The 20231-nt window shown below is 44.5% G+C and overlaps 1 protein-coding gene across 1 annotated transcript; it reads right to left on the minus strand.

The window, feature by feature from the left end:
* Nucleotides 1–1276: 1276 nt before the first annotated feature.
* LYAR (Ly1 antibody reactive) lies at nt 1277–20152 on the minus strand. Its single transcript, XM_082389944.1, has 9 exons — nt 19995–20152; nt 14682–14856; nt 13177–13291; nt 9998–10105; nt 9797–9880; nt 6200–6599; nt 5404–5490; nt 2091–2176; nt 1277–1593 (listed from the first exon to the last, which is right to left on the minus strand). Exons 2-9 carry the CDS (start codon nt 14801–14803, stop codon nt 1459–1461), a joined length of 1137 nt encoding a protein of 378 aa, XP_082246070.1. The 5' UTR covers nt 14804–14856; nt 19995–20152; the 3' UTR covers nt 1277–1458.
* Nucleotides 20153–20231: the final 79 nt, after the last annotated feature.

A 20231-nucleotide genomic window follows, 5' to 3' on the forward strand; every position in this document is an offset into this window, starting at 1 on the left:
CGGAAAAATAAAAACCAACACAAATCCTGAAATACTGTGGTGCTTGTAGCACCCACAGGGAGTGGTGCTGTAGCCCCACCCCCATCCCCGGAGGATGACGGTGCTTGCTTCAGCTCCCTGGAGAGCTGCGACAGGGACATCCTGGACTGGACTCAGGGCTCGGCTTTGTCCCGAACTATGTGTTCTGAGTCAAGCTTCACTTTCCCACTTTTTCCCCCTTGCTTCCAAAACGTCTAAAGCCTCTCGTGGCTCAGAAACTGTTCCTGCTAACAGTAGTCATGGCAATCACTGAATGGGTGTCTCTGGGCTTAGGTATGGTGTTGTGAGCTTTACACAAATTAGTCCCTTCACTCACAAGCCAAGAGGGACCTTTACTGTTCCACTGTCCAGATGAAAAGAGTGAGGTTCAGAGCAGTTACCTATGAAGGGACCAAGCCAGGGCCTGACTCCAGGCCTGATTCTAAAGCCCGGGTCCTCACTGCTCCTGACACAGTGCCACTGAGTCCCACCATGACACAGCAGCACATCCCCAAATCAGAACAGAACACAGTGCAAGTCCGGGAGGAAAGCTGGCTCATCTGGGACTCAGAGGCTCACAGCATATCTCTGTCTGCCCTGTTGCCTCCCTGCTCCTGTTAATCCCCAACCCCCCCATCCTTTTAACACTTGTTCCATGCCCCATTCGTGCTTTCACCTGTAGTAAGAGGTATTAACGATGATAGTTAACACTGGTTAAAGGAGTGAGTCTTACCACACACACCAGTTGTGAAGGGACTTGTGGGCAAAACCTACTCAAATATCAAAGAGTGGCCTGGCTCTCCTCCTGCACAATAAACTAAGATTTAGATGACCAGTTCTGAAAGCATGTCAATCCAACTGGAGCACCGAATAATGGATTCAGTTTCAAACGAGCTGGTTCCCTATACCTGGTCACAGGCCACACCCCAAAATCTAGTCACCGACAAATCTGCCATCTTTGGCCGAAGATGGACTGGGCCAGAGCGGATGGGCCAAACTGTTACAGAGAAACCCCCTCTAAAGAGCAGAACTTCTGGCTGGGCAAGGATTATGACACACAAAAGACTGTTTCGACTGTTCCTGGATGAAATACTACAATTCACATGTACATTTAAACCACGCAAAAAACTAACCCACAAAACCCTCTAATTGAAAATGTGTAGAAGTGATGTAGTTAAAACAACTGCTTCCTAGTCTGACCAAGTTATTTTTTGACCTGTCACATTTAAAAATATTTTCACTACCACAAATTTAGAACTTGGGACAAGAATATATTTTATTTTCTCATATAAGTTCTACCAAAAATATATTTTTTTCTTAACTTAAAAATACAGCTTTGGAAAGCAAAATTTGAGTTGTTATAATTCATTACATGTTTTACAAACAGTTGTGAAAGGAAGAGATCAATGGAATGGATTCGATTTTTAAATATAAAAATGTTCATTTTAAAAGCTTGACCTTGTCCTTTAATAACTTCAAGGTGGGGTTCTTGCTGATTTTCTTGTTAAAGATGACCAGGAGTTCCTCTTCAGATTTGTGATGTTCATTTGTCACTGCATAATACTGAGCTAAAACCTTCACAAAGAAAAACAACTGTCAAATGGGTGTATTTGTCCTGAAAATTGACCTACAATGTTCTTCCTCTGACCCGCAATAAGGCCGACAGTGACAAATGAAAGAACCCAGGTGCTGGTTACACAAGGGTGTCCTGCTCGTGACAATTCATGTGGCTGTACACGTGTGAGCACTTGGCTGCATGTTTCAGACACTGATAAAAAGTTACAATGAGAAAAAAACATTGTTCTGCAATAATCAAAAGATAGTAACATATCTAGAGCAGTAATTTTCATATTTAATGTAGGCACTGTTCTGGCTGAGGAAGTGTGGATGGGGTTTGGCTCCATCCCTTCCCCACAAGCCCTGAGGGGCTAAAAGGAGCAACTTGAAAGTCACTGAGACACACACATACACACTACAGTATTTCAGATTTAGAAAAACAGAACAAAACTGTACATTTTAAAATAAAGAACTGATTCTCCCCAGTTTATATATACCTGGTTCATACTTCATACCTTTTTCCTTAGCTTTTTGATTGTTATTTCGTTGTCTGGGGCCTGTTTCAGAACTGCTTTAATAGTTCCCTTCCAGTTGAATTTACCTACAATATAGAGAATTACATGTAAAACACTGTATTTTGTTGTCCTACCAAAAGGGTTAAGAAACCATTTCTGCACCATCTATTTGCTGCTACCCAGGAATGAAGAAGCCCAGAACGGACAGGATGCCACAGTACCGTGCTGCAGACACCTGACCCGTCCAATCACAGTGGCCGAGAAGTGCTGACTACCATCCACAGATCTCATTCTTAGAGTGAGCAGGTTAACTAAGTATCATTAAGTACCACCATCCTATAAATTCCTATAAAAAGATAGGACTTGTATCTAATGAACTTAAGGTTTACTAAGGATCCACTAAGATCAAGGGGCTGTCTAAGCACAGTAAGCAAGGCAAAGATGAGCAAAAGGAGCTGAACCTTGAACCAGAGAGGACAGCCACAAATAATTCCTGTCAGCAGGTTAGGACTCATCTAGGGAACCTCTGCTTCTGGGAAGATGAAGACATGTAGGCTGAAGATACATAATGCTAATGAAAGAATTCAAAGATTTAAATACACAGAAAGACATGCTATGTTCATGGCGTAGAAGACTCAACACAGTAAAGTGATCAATCCTCCCCAGATTGATATACAGGTATAATGCAATTCCTACATAAATCACAGCAAGATTTTTTGCAGATATAGGTAAGATTATTCTAAATCTTCTAATTTTGAAAAAGAATTTTGAAAAGCGAGAGGAATAAGCCTACCCAATTTAAAAACTTTGGATATAACTACTCTAGTCAAGAATGTGTGGTGGGGCTCCCCTGGTGGCGCAGTGGTTAAGAATCCACCTGCCAATGCAGGGGATACAGGTTCAATCCCTGGTCCAGGAAGATCCCACATGCCGCGGAGCAACTAAGCCCGTGCACCGTAACTACTGAGCCTGCACTCTAGAGCCCGTGATCCACAACTACTGAGCCCACGTGCCACAACTACTGAAGCCCGCGCGCCTAGAGCCCGTGCTCTGCAACAAGAGAAGCCACACAATGAGAAGCCCGCGCACCGCAACGAAGAGTAGCCCCCGCTTGCCGCAACTAGAGAAAGTCCACACACAGCAACGAAGACCCAACACAGCCAAAAATATATAAATAAATAAATATTAAAAAAAAAAAAAGAATGTGTGGTGGAGGGACGGATACACAAACCAATGAAACAGAACCCAGAACAGAACTACACAAATATGCCCAATGGATATTTGACAAAGGTGCAAAAGCAATTCACTGAGGGAAAAGACAGCCTTTTCAACAAATGGTGTGGACCAACTGGACACTGATGAGCAAAGAAATGAACCTTGAACCAAGTCTCATACCTCATAAAAATTAACTCAAAATTGACCACGGACTTGGGTGTAAAATCTAAAACTGTAAGACATTTTGGAAAAAACAGAAAAAAAGTCTTTGGCATTTAGGGCTGGCAAAGAGAGTTCTTAGATGACATCAAAAGTATCATCTCTTAAAGGAAAAACGGATAAATGAGGCTTCATCAAAATAAAAAACTTTTGCTCTACAAAAAGATACTGTTAAGAGGATAAAAAGACAAGCTACAGACTGAAAAAAACTTGCAAACCACATATCTCACAAAGGACTAGTATTTAGAATATATAAAGACCTCTCAAATCTCAACAGTTAAAAAAAAAAAATCAAACAATCCAATTAGAAAATGGGCAAAGAACAAGAACAGACAATTTAATGAAGAGATAGACAAATGGCAAATAAATACATGAAAAGATATTCAACGTCATTAGGGATATACAAATTAAAACCACTGTGAGCTATTACTACATACCCATTAAAATGGCTAAAATAAAAAATAGTAACACCAAATGTTGGCCAGGGTGTGGGGAAACTGGACCCCTCACACATTGCTGGTGGGAATATTAAATGGTACAGCCACTCTTGAGGAAGCTGGCAGTTTCTTAAAAAACTAAACATGCAACTACCGTACTAGACAGCCACTGCACTCCTGAACATTTATTCCAGAAAACATGACACATGTCCACAGGAAAAACTGTACATGAACTTTATTCATAATAACCCTGAACTGGAAATAACCTAGATGTCTGTCAACAGATGAACGGATAACCAAATTGTGGTACATTCACACCAGACCACTGCTCACAATGAAGAGGAATGGATTATTGAGATGTGCGGCAACCTGGATGAATCTCCTGAGAATAATGCTGAGTGGAAAGAGCCAGTCTCAAAAGGTTACATACTAAATGATGCCATTTATGTCACATTCTGAAACTATAAAATTATAGAAATGGAGAGGTAAACAGAGAGGTAAATGGAGGTAAACGGACAGTGTTGACCTCTGGGGTAAAGGAGGGGGTGGGGAGAGAGGAAAGTGGGTGTGGCTATAAGAGGACAGCAGGAGGGTCCTTGTGGGGATGCGAACGTTTGTCTCTTGACTGTACGAGGTCAACAGCCCAGTGGAGTTTTGTCCTACAGTTGTGTGAGGTATCAGCCTCAGAGGAAATGGGGTAAAGGCTACAGAAGGATCCGTAAGTCTGTATTATTTCTTACAACTGGACGTGAATCTACAATTATATCAAAACTGAAAATTTAACTTAAAAAAAAAAAAAAAAGAAAAGCTTCACATAATCAAAGTTACAAGCTAAGAAATCTAACCCAACTTGGGCAGTTACTGAAGTTCTGTGAATAAAGTCTCGATTCCCATCGGGTCCTCGGGCCTGTCCTTGACTGGCAGGACCCTAGGGAGTGCTCTAGGCCTGAGCAGTGGGAACAGCTCTGCGGAGGGGGCAGCATTTAAGAGGAACCTTGGAGCTGACAACTGCGCACTCTGGCTGAGGGACGGGGTGGCCGTGGGGCTCCGAGCGCAGGGACAGCAGGGACAGACCCAGAGACGGGAGGAGGAACAGCCAAGGCCGGCTGGACCTCAGGGTACTTCTCAGAGAGGATGAGAGGCAGGGACAAGGAAGCAGGGAGAGCGAACAGGGCCTTAGAACCAGGGTTTATTTTAAGCTCCAAAGATAACACATGCTTCCAATCCAGACAGCTTTACATTCTATCCTTAAAGCTGGACAGACCCTGTAAGACCAACTCACACAGCTCTCCCTCATTACTTAGCAGTCACACCCTAGAGAGCGGATTTTGCTTCAGGTTCTTCCACATGCCTCCGGAGGGCATGACCATCAGACGGGCCCAGCTCTCCTCCTCCTCCCCCAGCCTAAAGAGGGCGGAGCTTCCAAATGATGGCAGCCATACCTTTTGCAGGAGCCTCATGGTTTTCCGGTTCTCCGTTCTCAGAATGTCCCGGGAGCTTAATCTTTTTCTTCTTAGAATCTGCTTCAACTAAGTAATTAGAAAGATATAAAAAAATATTTCGCATTTATACTAGCGGCTACCATTTAATGAGAGGCCTACATGGCCAGGCCCCTCACATCCATCATCCTGCTCATTCCCCAAGCACCCCAGACCCATGGGGTTTCTCCTCCAAGGCAGATGACAAAACGGGCAGTTGCGAGGTGATGGCACCTGCCCAGACTAAGCCCAGGACGGCCTGATCCCAAACCTTATGCTCTCTGCCTTATGTGGTTCAAAAGGCAAGGTCTAACAGATTTTAGACATCCCAAACTCACAGCTTAAAAAGTATTTAACAAACCCTGGGGGGCTTCCCTGGTGGCGCAGTGATTAAGAATCCGCCTGCCAAAGCAGGGGACACGGGTTCGAGCCCTGGTCCGGGAAGATCCCACATGCCGCGGAGCAACTAAGCCCGTGCGCCACAACTACTGAGCCTGCGCTCTAGAGCCTGTGAGCCACAACTGCTGAAGCCCGAGCACCTAGAGCCCGTGCTCCGCAACAAGGGAAGCCACCACAATGAGAAGCTCGTGCACCACAACGAAGAGGAGCCCCCGCTCGCCGCAACTAGAGAAAGCCGGCGCGCAGCAACGAAGACCCAACGCAGCCAAAGATGAACAAAAATAAATAAATAAATTTATAAAAAAAACAAAAAACAAAACAAAACAAAAAACAAACCCTGGAGTATAAGCTAGCCACAAACCTTCCGAATGCTTCCGCTTTCTTTTCCCTAGACTGGTTTCTGTCTCCCCTTCCCGCTCCGCGCCTCCGTCCACCGCCCCGTCCTGGGTGCGCTCAGCCTTGCTCCTCTTCCTCTGGCTCTTCTTCCCTGCAGCCTCCTGCTCGGCCTCCTGTCCTGCTTTGCGCTTCTTAGGCTTCTGACTCTTTGAATCCTCTTGGTGGTTTTCTAATTTTTGTTCTTTCTTTTCCTTTTTTCTCTTCTTCTGCCGTTCTTCCTTCCTTTCTCTCTTATTCTTCTTCGTCTCTGCTGGCTCTTCCATGCTGTCATTTGCTTTGGAGGACGCGACCTTGGCGTTGGTCTCTGCACATGGTTTGGCCACTTGCTCCAGCGGCTGCTGATCTTGCCCCTTACTGACTGGTTCCTTATTATTAAGCAAAACCAAGAAACACATAAATACTCATTCCAGACACATATCGTCTCATGTATCTACTGAATAAATTCTTCTAAGGAAATTGTTATTATTTACCATTTTATAACTGTGACCCCCCCCAAAAAAAAAACAGTTAACATGTAGCAGTAAATATACAAAAATGGAAAAAACTACCCCCAGCCCACATTCCTCTTTGCACTTAACATTTTCATTCCACTGGAAAAGTGAAGAATCCGTATGTCACGTAAAAGCCAGACCTTTAATTCTGGCTCGCTATTTGCCTTTTAGGTAGAAGACGAGCAGGTAGGTGTGGCAGAAACCACCAGATTTATGCATCTGCAGACCTGGGTTCAAGTTCCAGCTCTGTTCATTACTAACCAGGTAACTCAGGGCAAGTTATTTATCTGCTCCAAACCTATTTCCTCATCTGTGAAAAGAAAGCTAGTGATATCTACCTGATACAGTTCATGTACGAATAAAATGAGAAAAGCGATGCTCAATAAAGCAGCCAGATGTACGGGAAGAGTTTTGTAAACTACTGAGTACTAGGCAGAGGTGCTGTTATCATCACCAGTGTTTAGATTGATGGTTACCCTTAGCGGACAGTCAGGGACACCTGGACAGAGTATAAAGTGGCGAGTAAGGAGCCATGGAAATGTGAGCTGGAATAAGATAAACTTCCCATTTACTGCACCACCTTATTCAAACCAGCACACAGATTGTTTTTAAAAATGACTTCAGCAAAGCCAGTCCCACTGCCTGCTGTCCTCTGACTATAAATATGCTGCAGTCTCTAGGCCTGCCCTTTCTCAAGAGAGGATGTGGAGCAATTCACTGAACTGCTCGGGGAGCCCTGATGCATCTGGAGGGGCAGGGCCAAGGTCAGTGCTGGCGGCTCTGGGGCTGCTGCAGGTGTGGTGGACAGTCCGAGGCCAGGGCCCACGTTCCATCCCTGTTAGTTACCGGCCAGGTGACTGGCACAAGTCACCGCAGTCCTCCTCCTTTGAGAGGCGAGGTCACAAGGGGGGAATGCTGCTCCCAAGCTGGACCAAATGAAGGCCTGGCTTTCACTGACAGACGAGAACTCTAGTGAGCTCCCGCCTCAGGCAACCCTTAATGCCCAGCCCCCGGCTCAGAGTAGCATTTAAGATATTTATACTAAAGATTAAACTAAATAGTTGGAGTTTTCTCAGCAGCAGTTCAGAGAAGTCAAGTCGTCCATGTACATGCGGGGGAGGCAGGGGATGAGTTCAGAAAGGATCTCAGGAGGAAGAGGGACACCCTGTCCTACAAGCTCCCTCCCAGGGTACAGTGTGTAGCGAGCATGATCACACCAGGGTCTGAGCGCCGCAGCCCCGAGACTGACCCGTTCAGCTAAGTCTCCAGCTGCTGCCTCGCCTCCACTTCCAAACCAATCCCCCAGCTGCTGGGAGAAGGTGGAGAGAGGGAGGGGAGAGAGCGAGGAAAGGAAGGAGGGAGGGAAACACACATTCATCCGCCCAGCAGCCACTCAATAAATGAGTGAACAAATTCACTCCCCATCTACTTCCTACTTCATTCCAGGCTCTCCTCCAACGTGGTCACCTCAGGGACGACTTCACCGACTCTCTCCTGACAGAGCGCCCTCCTTTACTCTCTGCCCCGTCTCCTGCCTCCCATTGCTTCCTGGCCCAAAGCACCATCTGACACCATAGCATCAACCCTTATACTCAGCTGTCTGTCTCCCCCACTAGAATACAGCTCTGGAGGGCAGGACTTGGGCCTGAGGATGGCTGCGTCCACAGTGACCAGGTGCGATGCGCACCAGGGTACAGAGAGTGTTGCAGCTGAGAAGAATATAAAGCCTCCAGCCCAACACCTCCGGGGCCTCTGAACTGTTTGCACCACAATCTCTAGGCACGTGCTGGGACATTTACTGTACAAAGGCAGTGCAATAACAAGCCTCATTTTACAGAGCTCAGAGTTTACCACGAGCTGCTTGCTGGTTATTTTATTTAATTCTTAGTATGTTCACGGCTTTAAAAAGGAAAGTGGAAAACACTTTTTTTTTTGAGCTCTGTAGTTAAACTAAGTAATTTTAAACTTTTGATTCTTAGTTAAAATGTAAATAACCTTTAAAAAGCAGGTGCCACATAAATGCCAATTAAATGATTGGTATTAAGGTTTCAAAGGCCTAGTTTGTATGTTTAGAGACAAACGCTAGATATACTGCCAAGAGAAAGTTTCATTTTTATCCCAATTTGTGGCCAAAACTATTCTCTCTACATAAAAAAGCAAATCAATTGCTGACAAGGTGACTAGAATAAAAGACCAGACAGATGCCACTGTTTTTTTGAAACACTAACAATGTGTCTCCAGATGGGACTTAAGCCCCAAGTAGGAGCTAAGTGCAACTGAATTAATGAGAAAAATGTTTAACAATGTAACCAAGAATGTGCCTACAAGATATCAAAGTAAGACTCTGCATGTATATTCCACATCTGGGGCCTCTCTGATCAAACCATTTTGACTGAAGGTGGTTGACTCATTCACTCCAACGACTTCTCCGTCCAGCAGAAGGAAGGAGACCAGCACTTACCAAGTGCCCCCTACCTGCTGGGCATGAGCTGGGATGCCTGTATACCCTCATTTGCCTTTTGTGACCCCTCACCCCACACCTAAAAGAACACCTAGTCACCCTCTCTGTCCTCACCCCGTTTATTTTTCTTGGTGGCATTATCACACCTGAGATATTTTCTATTTTTTGTTTGGGGCCTGACACACATCAGGTACCCAGTAAGTACTGAGTATAAATACCCACTTTTATTTAAGATAAGGAAACTTAGGCTCAGAGAGGTTAAATAACATGCTCAAGATCAAACGCTTGGCAAACAGCACAGCAGGGATTCAAACCAGATCTGTCAGAAACCCGAAGGTCCCGTTCTTTCTAACACTTCCCGCTGCCTGATTTCTAAGCGGATCAATTCATGTTAACTGGTACCATTATCAAACATTGGGATTAAATACCTTTCTCTGCACAATAAGGAAATCTTCTCTGCAGTGCACTGTTTATTCCTTCCCATTAATGAAGGCACAGAGAGGCTCTCTGAAAAAGAAGGCTGTCCTGACCTCCAAAAATAAGACATTCCCATTTCATTATTACCAATCATTTTTGCCACACTACAAGTCTAGAGTGAGATCTGACTTACATTGCTGGAAGCTTCAGAAAAGATATTCCACACCTGTTCCAGGATGGATTCATTATGAACTTTTAAACTGTTCTTCATCCAATTCTGTATGGAAAAAAAAAAGAAAAAAACCCACTTATCCCATATTTTGACAGGTATACATAAGCTGTCACCAATAGGCCCATAGCCCTTCCATTCAAGGAAGTCATATCAAATACATACCTGAAATTTCGCCCTTTTCCTGGGAACGTTGTCAAAACCACTAATTTGCCCTAAAAGTTCCCTCACTTTGGGGCCGACACTGGGTCTTTTTATTAATTCATTAATTTTCTACAAAAAAGGAAGATAAAACAAAAACAGTAAATAATTGACCAATGAGTTTCATGAAAGTCAAACTAGAGGGTTCACACTTCATGTACAGATTTTGTATTAATGTCTATGGTTACAAATTCAACATAGTACTGAAAGTCCAGAGCGATTAGGCAAGAAATAAAAAGCATCTACATTGGAAAGGAAGAAGTAAAATAATCTCTGTTCGCAGATAACATAGTCTTATATGGTGCAAACACAAAAGATTCCACAAAAAGAATCTTCAGGACCAATTAACAAGTTCAGCAGTTACAGGATACAAAATCAACACTCAGAAATCAAGTTGCATTTATATACACTAACAGTAAACAAATTGAAAAAGAAATTAAGAAAACAATTCCATTTATAATACCATCAAAAAGAATAAAATACTTAGGAACAAACTTAACCAACCAAGGGGGTGAAAGACATATACTGAAAACTATAAAACACTGCTGAGAGAAATTAAAGATACAAATAAATGGAAAGATATCCCATGTCCATGAATTGAAGACAATATTATTAAGATGTCAGTACTACCCAAAGAGAGCTACAGATTCAAATGCAATCCCTATCAAAAAATGAAAAAGTTCTGGAGATAGATGGTGGTGATGGTTGCACAACATTGTGGATGTACTTAGTTGTATATACTTTAAAATGGTAAACTATATGTCATGTATAATCTATCACAATTTTTAAAAACAAAGAAAAAAATATAAACAAACCAAAAGTGATCAAAAGAATAAGACAAAAATTGATATTCTAGGGACTAGGGAATAAATCTAACAAACAAACATGACATAGCAAGAACAGAGATGAAAAATAAATAAGTGATCTAGAGAAAGGGCTTATGGCAATCACCGTGAAGGCAGAGGAAAAAGGTAATTATTAAAGTTAGGGAGATGGCAATACATAAGAAAGATGGTCACTTATGAACCAACAAATAAAGACAAATAATGCAGCTAAACAAATATAGTGCAGGAAAGGGTCCCTGCATTAGGGAAGAACTGCAGCTACATATAAACAGACCAGAAAAAAACTGACATAGGATACAAAGAGGATAAGGCACCCAGGCAGAAAAACAAATCAAGAAAGCATGAACAAGGAAGAAGTCAGGCTAGCTCAGCACTGGCCAGAGCCGCGTGCGGAACCAGACGAGAAGCGCACCGGAGACCAAGTTTGGAGGAAAACACTGTGATCCATGCCAAATAGGGTATTTCTCCCTGACCCACTATCCACTCTCCGTGTGTAAGCACAGAGACATCTGGAAGGATGCTCGGTGAACATTAACACTGATGGGATTCCAAAATTCAATCTTTAAAAATGGAGAGTTTAAGGATTTAAGGAAAAGAATAAATACTCAAATCCATGTCTGTTGGACAGGTCGCAGCAGGACCCGTGCACTCTCCGAGCAGACCACATTCGGTCTTAGGTGTCTGCTAACAATGCCAGCTAGGGAGCTAGAGAGGGCTCAGATGGGGAGCGGACCGGTGCACCAGGACAGAATCCGGAACAAAGTCCTCAGATCTCTAATACAGTGGCACGGCTGCTGAAGCCTGACAGTTTAGAACAAGGGTGGGCAAACCTTTTTTGAAAAGATTTGAGGCTTTGCAGACCATTCAGTTTCTGTCCTAACTACTCAGTGCAGTCCTTGGAGCACTAAAGCAACCATGGACAATGTGTAAACAAATGGGTATGGCTGGGTGCCAATAAAACTTTACAAAGAGGCGGTGGGCCGGATCTGACCTGTGGGCTGTAGTTTGCTGACCTCTGCTTTAGAGGATTTCATTCAAGATGTGATGTCAACAGACACAGAACTCACACACCAGGCACCTCCAGCGCAGGGGCCTAGGAATGTCATCTGGTGCTCAGGGAGAGCAGACATAGGGCCCCAAAGTGTGGCTGATGGCCGCCAGCCCAAATACCTCAGTTAAGACAAGGGGTCTCACTAGCTTCTCAACCTGCACTGGCAGACTTTGTTAGTCCTTTGTGAACCGATTTTCCCTCCCAGGAGTTTTCTAACTCAGTAAGCTAGTCAATATCAGAAAATTCACATTTAAACTCTGTCATCAAAGAGAGTAACTATTTATTTGATTTCCAGGAAAATACAGAGTTTCCACACAGATGACATTTGTCTTTTCATTCTCCTACCTTCCTTTCTGAATCTTTCCTCCTGCTACTATTCTGTAAATGTGAATAACATACTGGAAGTTATACCTCAGTAAATTACGGATTTCGTTGCTTTTGTCACTTTTATAATGTATGTTTTCATTTTATTTTAGAAGTAGAAAATTCCTCACATTTATGAAAATGTCTCTGTTTTGCCCGACTCTGATGACAGACAACACAGCTTAACATAGTTTGAGTTATAAAAGTTGCATCATCACTAGATGCAGATACAGATTAGAAAGCTTCCGTTCGGTTTCGTAGCCAAGGGAAAGTCAGTGAGAATTAGGAAATATTTTTGCAAGAAATCTGTAAAACGTGTAAAGACAAAATACACTGCCGTTGTACTGAAAGAGAAATAAAGAGCTCTATCCTAAGACGTGATGTTTCGGGGTCTTGCCTGCACGGATGATACATTTATTCTTGGTTTCCTAGGTGTCCCAAGAAAGTAGAAGATGTCAGATGAAGCTTCTTGATGAATTAGAAAGATCTTACAGGGCTTCCCTGGTGGCGCAGTGGTTAAGAATCCGCCTGCCACGGCAGGGGACACGGGTTCGAGCCCTGGTCCGGGAAGATCCCACATGCCGCAGAGCAACTAAGCCCATGCGCCACAACTACTGAGTCCGCACGCCTAGAGCCCATGCTCTGCAACAAGAGAAGCCACCGCAATGAGAAGCCTGCACACCGCAATGAAGAGTAGCCCCCACTCTCCGCAACTAGAGAAAGCCCGCGTGCAGCAACAAAGACCCAATGCAGCCAAAAATAAATAAAAATAAAAATAAATTAAAAAACAGAACAGTTGAAGTCGTAAAAAAAAAAAAAGAGAAATAGTCCAAGTAAAATACTAATAAAAAAAAAAAAAAAAAAAAAAAAAAGAAAGACCTTACCTGAATCCATGCCTGTTGTTTAACATCACCTTTGTGGGTTTTACCTTCATACCCTTTGCCACCATACTTCTGATCTTCGCTTATGCATTTCACATGGTTTTTATAGTCATCACCCCTTAAAGTGAGAAAGTTCCACCATTAGATTGATTCTCAAATTGGAGTCTCTGTCTAAAGCTAGCACGCTGCCCCAGCCTTCTGCCAGCCACACTTACATTCACATCTGTGTTCTGCACGGCCACCCCACCTCTTTCATTTACTATGCTGGTAACCTCCTGGTCACATCACATTTTCCTTCTTCCCAACTGTTCAAAACCCACCACCAAACTTTCCACCCATTTTTATATACAAATGTCTTAAAATCAAATTGATAGGCAGCATTTTTTTTTTAAGTCATATGTGAATATATACTAAATAAAAAAGAAAAGAATTCTCTGCAACAGGGTGGCTTTATCTTAAATTACAAAACCTGTAGGACTTCCTGGTAATATAGTAGGCAATCAATAATCAGTTGTAGACTAAGTTAAAAGGTGGTGTAAAATGGTGGTATCAGGTCACAAAAAAGATCTCAGAGCCTTGGAAAAAAAGGAAACTCGATTCTGTCTCAAACGATCTTTCTGAAGCTCTATGGGGTCCTCAGGGAAACGTTGGGACAAGGTTGAGGGCAAAGTCCCCTAAGGAGAAACCACCCAATTTTCACCTGTTCTATATATCCCTCCTCCTAGGATTAGGTATGAACGAAGACTTTAGCAGTTTCCAAACTTTTTTTTTTTCTTGTTTTAAATATCACTGCTTTAGAAAGAAATTAAAAGGGACTGTCAGCAAATATCCCCCAAATGCCATAGAGGCCATTAGGGCAGATGCACCAAAAATGACCTTTTTACCTGAACCCTCTGAAGCTGAAGGGAATCAGTACGAGGCTGAGGTTGGCCAACTGCAAATGACCCTCCCGAAGAAACAGTGGACGAGCAAGATCCATCCTGCCCCCTCCCCTCAGTCCTCCCCTTTCCAGAGACCCCCCTCAGTGGAAGCACCTGACACACGGGGGGCCAGGAGCTTCACTGCCACCATCTCCGCCGATTTTCTAGGGAGGGCCGAGCCTCTTCTCCCAGATAGCTCCTCCACTGTGAATTAATAAATTCATTTCCCGGTCTATAAATCCATTTCTTCACTGTGATCAGCACACCACACCCCTGAAACCCTACTCTATGTGGTCACCTCCCTGGGTCTGGTAACGGTGCCAAGGACACAACAGCAAGTGTCACCGACTAATCAGATTATGACCGAACCCATAATTCCCTTTCCCTGAGTCTTCTCTTTAAATCACCCTTAAAAGGCAAACAGTCTTGTAAGGCACTTTTAATTTTTGTTCTTAATTTCTTTCCTCAAATTTACCTCTTGCTTATTCTTTTTTTTTTTTTTTTTTTTTTTACTGCTTTGTGGGACCAGGGGTTCCATAACTGGTCTGGACCTTTACTATGGATCTACCTGAATTCTGTGGAACTTACCAGAAGTCTTTACCGCAGTCAATGCAGGAAAGACATTCACAGTTTCTGCAAAGAGCCACATGCTTTTCTACTTGTACTTTCTTCACTGATTCACCACATGCATTGCATGTAAAAAATACCATTTTTAGCTAAATGATTAAATATTTTTTATCCAAGACAGGTTTTAAGTCTTATCCTAAAAAAAATCAAAAAGGAAAAAAAGATAATTATCATTGTAGTCTGAAACTTCTTTTCCAAATATATGATTCAGACAGCTAGCTTTTCACATGAAAACAACAACACAACAGAATCAAAGCTGATTAGCAATCTACATAAACCTCTACCACCACATAAGTAAACTTATAATCAACAATAATAATATGGCTAACATTTGTTGAGTGCTTACCATGTGCTGGGCTCTATTCTAAGAGCTTTATGCTAATGAACTTATTTAATCCTCACAGCAACCCTATGAGGTAAGGACTATTACTGTTCACAATTTACATGAGGTATTGGGACTCAGAGAGATTAAGTAATTTGCCCAAGGTCACACAGTAGCAGAACCAGGATTTAAGCTTCGCAGGCTGTCTCTAGAGATGGAGAGTTTTGGGGGCGTTAAATGAAATATCCTACCTTTCCCAATAACTTAAAGTGCATGCACGAGTTCTCTTTCTCTCTAATGCCTCTAGGTATGCGCTGCAAATTATTTCAAGTCCCCAAATACAATACGAACACAGCAAAAGGGGAACTGAGAAAGGTTTAGAAAGTGGAGAAGAGGCCTAAAAATAATTTCTGTAAGCACAGAAAGCACTCATATAGGCACAACTATGTACCCACCAGATGTTAAAAATGAGGATGTGCCTCTCAGTTTTAATGGACAGGAGTAGGTGTGGCTCCCTGTCAGATCAATAAGAAAGAAATGGGACCATATTCAGGCGTCCCAATGCTGGGTGCCGCATTACTGGAGGGTGTTCCCAAACCCAGGTGTCCCGAGCACTGCCCCATGATTAAGTGGGCCCACACCTACACATAACTACCATTTTAAAAGTTCACGGAGATGCTATTGTGCTCAAGAAAACACGAATTCACCTAAAAGTGTGACAGAAGTCATAGTAACTTTCCAGGGTTATATAATTTTTTATCACTATATTCTAAGAGTATTGTCATTTTACATTATAAGTAAGTTTCACAGCAAAAATATTGAGAACAATTGTTTAACCCAGCACTTTCTTCCTCATGGTGAAGGTAAGGATCAAGTAAAATGATACAATTTGTTTCAGGATAAGACTTCATTTGAGAATCCTTCAGCACAAATGAGTGACTCCTGGGTCGTGGAAAATTCTCATGCATGAAGTCACTGTCTCTCCTCCACTCCCACGTTCTGAGTCACTGCTGGAGAGGACATACCTAAGCAAGGATCAGGGCTATTCCCATCCATTCAACCCTGAATGGAAATGTACATCCTGGCTGCAACTCCAGGGTTTACAGAGGCCCAGCTGGTCTCTCTTGGGGGTCTCTTGCCCCGCGGAGCACTGTCCGATGTCAGTTTGCCTGATGTGCTACACACAAAACGCGGGTCCCTGACCCCAGGACCCCTTCCTCAGCTCACCACCAGGGTTACATGTGGTCAGCTACAGCCTAGCAGAGAATCCAGAGGAAAACAAACCTGACTGTTCTGGGATGCGCACCAACCAAGACCATCTTCTCATCTGATTATGGTAAAGACATGTGAAACAGTCACAAGTCCTGGGGGGCTGGCATCACTTGGACTATGACCCATTCCCCCGAAGCCAGCATTCTGCACCCAGCAGAAGGATGACGGATTACTGGCAGGCAACGGAGCAGTCACCCTGCCTCACGAGGAGAGAACAAGGCCAGAACAAAAGCCAACACCACACTGACAAATAAATAGTCTCTAGCGGCACTCTGGTCTAAGAATGAGAGTAAACCATTAATTAATCACCAAGAAACGGACTGTCATCGTACACACAAGGTAGAAGCAGCTGCGATGAGCCAAATTATCTGCTGGAAAATTTAAAAGTACTTTCATAATGAGATTCAACAATGAAAAAAATACCCCCTCAAACTGAAGCTCTGGACTGGAGCTTTCCAACCTTCATTTTTGAGGTCTATTCTGTATCTTAATCAAGGGGGAGAGGGGAGGGGAGGAGGCTCAGGCAGGCTTTGAGATCCAGCTGGGAGGTGCCGACTGCAGTGGAAGGTCAGGAATTAAAGGCCTGAAGGAGGACCGCCGGAGACAAAATTTATCAGCTCAAAGAAGCCAGTGATGTTGACAAAAAAGATGCTCGGAGTATCTGTGTAAAACATGTTTTACCTCTGGGGATTAACCATACACAGTGTAAACATCAATTTAGGAGAGGATCAGAATTTGGTCACATGTCCATCGGAAAAATACCCCTCCAAACGTTTTCATTTGGTCTTCTGTGGCATATGTTCACATTTAGAAATTTGTTGCGATTCTTTAAAAGGTAGAATGCGGGGCTTCCCTGGTGGCGCAGTGGTTGAGAATCTGCCTGCCAATGCAGGGGACACGAGTTCGAGCCCTGGTCTGGGAAGATCCCACATGCCGCGGAGCAACTAGGCTCGTGAGCCACAACTACTGAGCCTGCGCGACTGGAGCCTGTGCTCCGCAACAAGAGAGGCCGCGAAAGTGAGAGGCCCGCGCACCGCCATGAAGAGTGGCCCCCGCTTGCCACAACTAGAGAAAGCCCTCGCACAGAAACGAAGACCCAACACAGCCAAAAATAAATAAATAAATAAATAAAAATTAAAAAAAAAAAAAAGGTAGAATGCGTAGCTTGCACAGAAAGCCAGAACTCAGTCTCACAGTACCTCTGGATTTTTAGAGCCATCACTGCATTTTTATAGTTGATGAGCAATGGGGGCAGTGTGGCCACCTGCTTGCTAAGGAGATAAGGTCTGTAAGGAGCTTACCCCTTTCTTTTATGCAGTAAACACTTGCCTGTGTGCCTGTGTGGGGAGAGGAGGGAGGGGCTGCAAAACAGCAAGCTCAAAACCACCCTAACTGCACAGCCTGCCTGGCAAGTCTGAGTGCAGGGCTGACAATTTCGGAAGTGCAAACGCTACAAACTTACAAAAAGACACCCTGTGAAAATTCAGCTCCTCTAATTGAAGATAGCACTGCACTTCCTGAAACAAAAGACTCAACTCATTCAAACTTCACAAGACTAAATAAATGTGGAAGAAATTTAAATAATTCAACTTTCAAATGATGTTTTTGGTAAATTTGTCACATTTGTAGCTCAGAGGTGAGAAAGGCTAAAAACATGCTGCATTAAGACTTTCAGGACACCTGTCTACTGGGTTCAGGTGCCATATATGTCATGACCGTCCATTTAAAGGAAACCTAAGTCTTTAGCCTAAAGCCAGGCCACACTGGGCAAGGGGACCACCCTTGTCACAGCAGAGTATGATGGGTATTGGACAGTAGCGCTGAGTTGATGGGCAACAGACAGCATCAGTACGGGGCCGGGAACTTGTGAAGCAACCCAGGCACCTCAGTCTCCTCTTAGCAAGACGGTGGCCGAGTTCTGTTGACCTGGGCCTGGAGTCAGGGCCAGAGGATCTGAGCTGGAGCCCGCATCTGCCAAGTGAAAACTAAATGACCTTGAGGTACCTAAACTTCGCAGATTCTGTTTATCTGTTAAATGGGTCTATTATCTATAGTAGAGCACTGTGTGGAAAGTTAAATAACCAGATGTCAATGATGGATCCTTACCCAATGGTATAATTTCTTGTGATCTATTAATCTGCACATCAATGACATGGCTCCCAGTCCCCTCCAAACACATGCTTCTTTAAATGTAACCCTCAGTCTACCCATCCATCTTCATAAACTCTCTCTAGTCTCCTATAGCTCCCCACCCCATGGGTGTCCACGCTACTACCCTGTTCCCTGATGACATGAACTCAGGTTTGTTCTGGGATTGTATTTGGAATGATTTTTTACCTTCTTCCCTACACATTTTTGTATTGTTTATTAAAAAAAAAAAACTATTCTTAAAACATTCCTTCGCATACACACACAGACCCAAACCCCACTGCCACCATCACACACCGAAACAGCCCACCTGAGTGGCCAAGCTGTCAACAGCTCCCAGTGAGCACTGCGACCTTGAGCACTCAACCCTCAGAACTTAAATTCTCCCATCTGTGAAACAATGCATCAGGTCAACTAGGCCAGTCCTGAGCCCCCTGGGGGGTGGCAGGGAGAAGGGAGAATTCCAAGAAACGAAGGGTATGGTGAAAAGGAAGGACAGACAAGTACAAACTGTCCACCATCACACCTAAACCTCTGAATGTGGGGTGATGAGGGTCTGGATGTGCACTCAGGGAGGACCTCTCCCTTGCTCTGCAAAAACTCTAGGAGGCAGTTACACCCATCTCCACTGGACAGATGAGCCAGCTGAGGCTGGGAGAAGCTGAGCCGTGTCTCTCTGCCTCCCAGTTGCAGTCTCACACCCTCCCCACACACTACATCACCAGCACGGGTTTAAACACTGGTGTAATAACTATCTGTGCAAGCCTATCTGTTAGGCACTATGCTAGGCACTGGTGGGGAAGGCTGGGGGAGCTCTTTGAGTAAGTCCCAGATGGGCCCTCTGCAGGAAAGGCAGCCTTGCACTCACTCACACCCCACCTCATGCCCCTAATCTCTCCTCAGAGGCAGGAGTTGCAGAAGATCCTGACATTTATTGAGCATCTACTATGTGCCAAGCCCTATCATAGGCGGTTAACACGTTTGGGCTCATGTAATCCTCACAAGAATCCTCTGAGTTAGATTCTATATTATTCCCTTTTGACAGACCAGGCACGAAGTGGTTCAGGAACCTGCAGCAGGTCACACATCCAGTTAGTGGCAAACCTGTTTTCACACGCAGCTATTCTGGCCCTAAGTCCCGGGCTCTCAAACACTATGCCCTAAGGCCTCCTCCTTTGGGACCCAGCTCCCCAAGACTCAGAGAAGGCAAGCGCCTCATCCCCAACATGCCGCAAGCCTTGCAGCCCAGTCCAGCGGTGACCAACCATCCTGGATGCAACCCCCTCTGTGGGTTCCCGGCACGAGGACCTTTCCATTTTAAAACCGGGAGGAATTGGTCATCCCAAATCCGGGACTCCTTCCACTTCCCCAGAGTACGAATGGGACCTGAATGCATTTCCTCCTTCCATGCGTATAAGCCAAAGGAGAGGCTCTCTAACGGTGGAAATGCAGGCATCGGCCACAGCGCGTCCCCCTCCCCACTCTCTGAGCCCCAGCCTCCTAGGTCGGACCTCTGGGCCACCGCCCCTCACCTCTCAGCCAGCGCCCGCCAACGGTTTCAACCGGCCGCGAGGAGCACGTGGAATCGCCACCGCCCGCCCAGCAGAGCCGCCACCTCCCTCCAGAGCTTCCCACAGCAAAACTCGCTTCTGCGCCTCCCCGCGCGCCTGCGCGCCGCGGCCACACCTCCTGGCGGAAGTGACGCAACCGGAAGCCGGAGGCGGATCCTGCTGGCTGAGGGGGCGTTGTCGGGGCGGTTCGGCTGCCGG

Source organism: Balaenoptera borealis, assembly GCF_965194805.1.
Source record: "Balaenoptera borealis genome assembly, chromosome: 4".
NCBI classification, from domain to species: domain Eukaryota; kingdom Metazoa; phylum Chordata; class Mammalia; order Artiodactyla; family Balaenopteridae; genus Balaenoptera; species Balaenoptera borealis.

What these genes read in the sequence shown, in the direction of transcription:
- LYAR (XM_082389944.1), bottom strand. Translation starts at nt 14,803, where the DNA reads ATGGTATTTTTTACATGCAATGCATGTGGTGAATCAGTGAAGAAAGTA. An exon ending in AACAACAGGCATGGATTCAG is followed by an intron (nt 10,106 to 13,176) that starts GTAAGGTCTTTC and finishes CCTTTTTTGTAG; the next exon opens with AAAATTAATGAATTAATAAA. An exon ending in TCAAAAAGCTAAGGAAAAAG is followed by an intron (nt 1,594 to 2,090) that starts GTATGAAGTATG and finishes TTCTTTGTGAAG; the next exon opens with GTTTTAGCTCAGTATTATGC.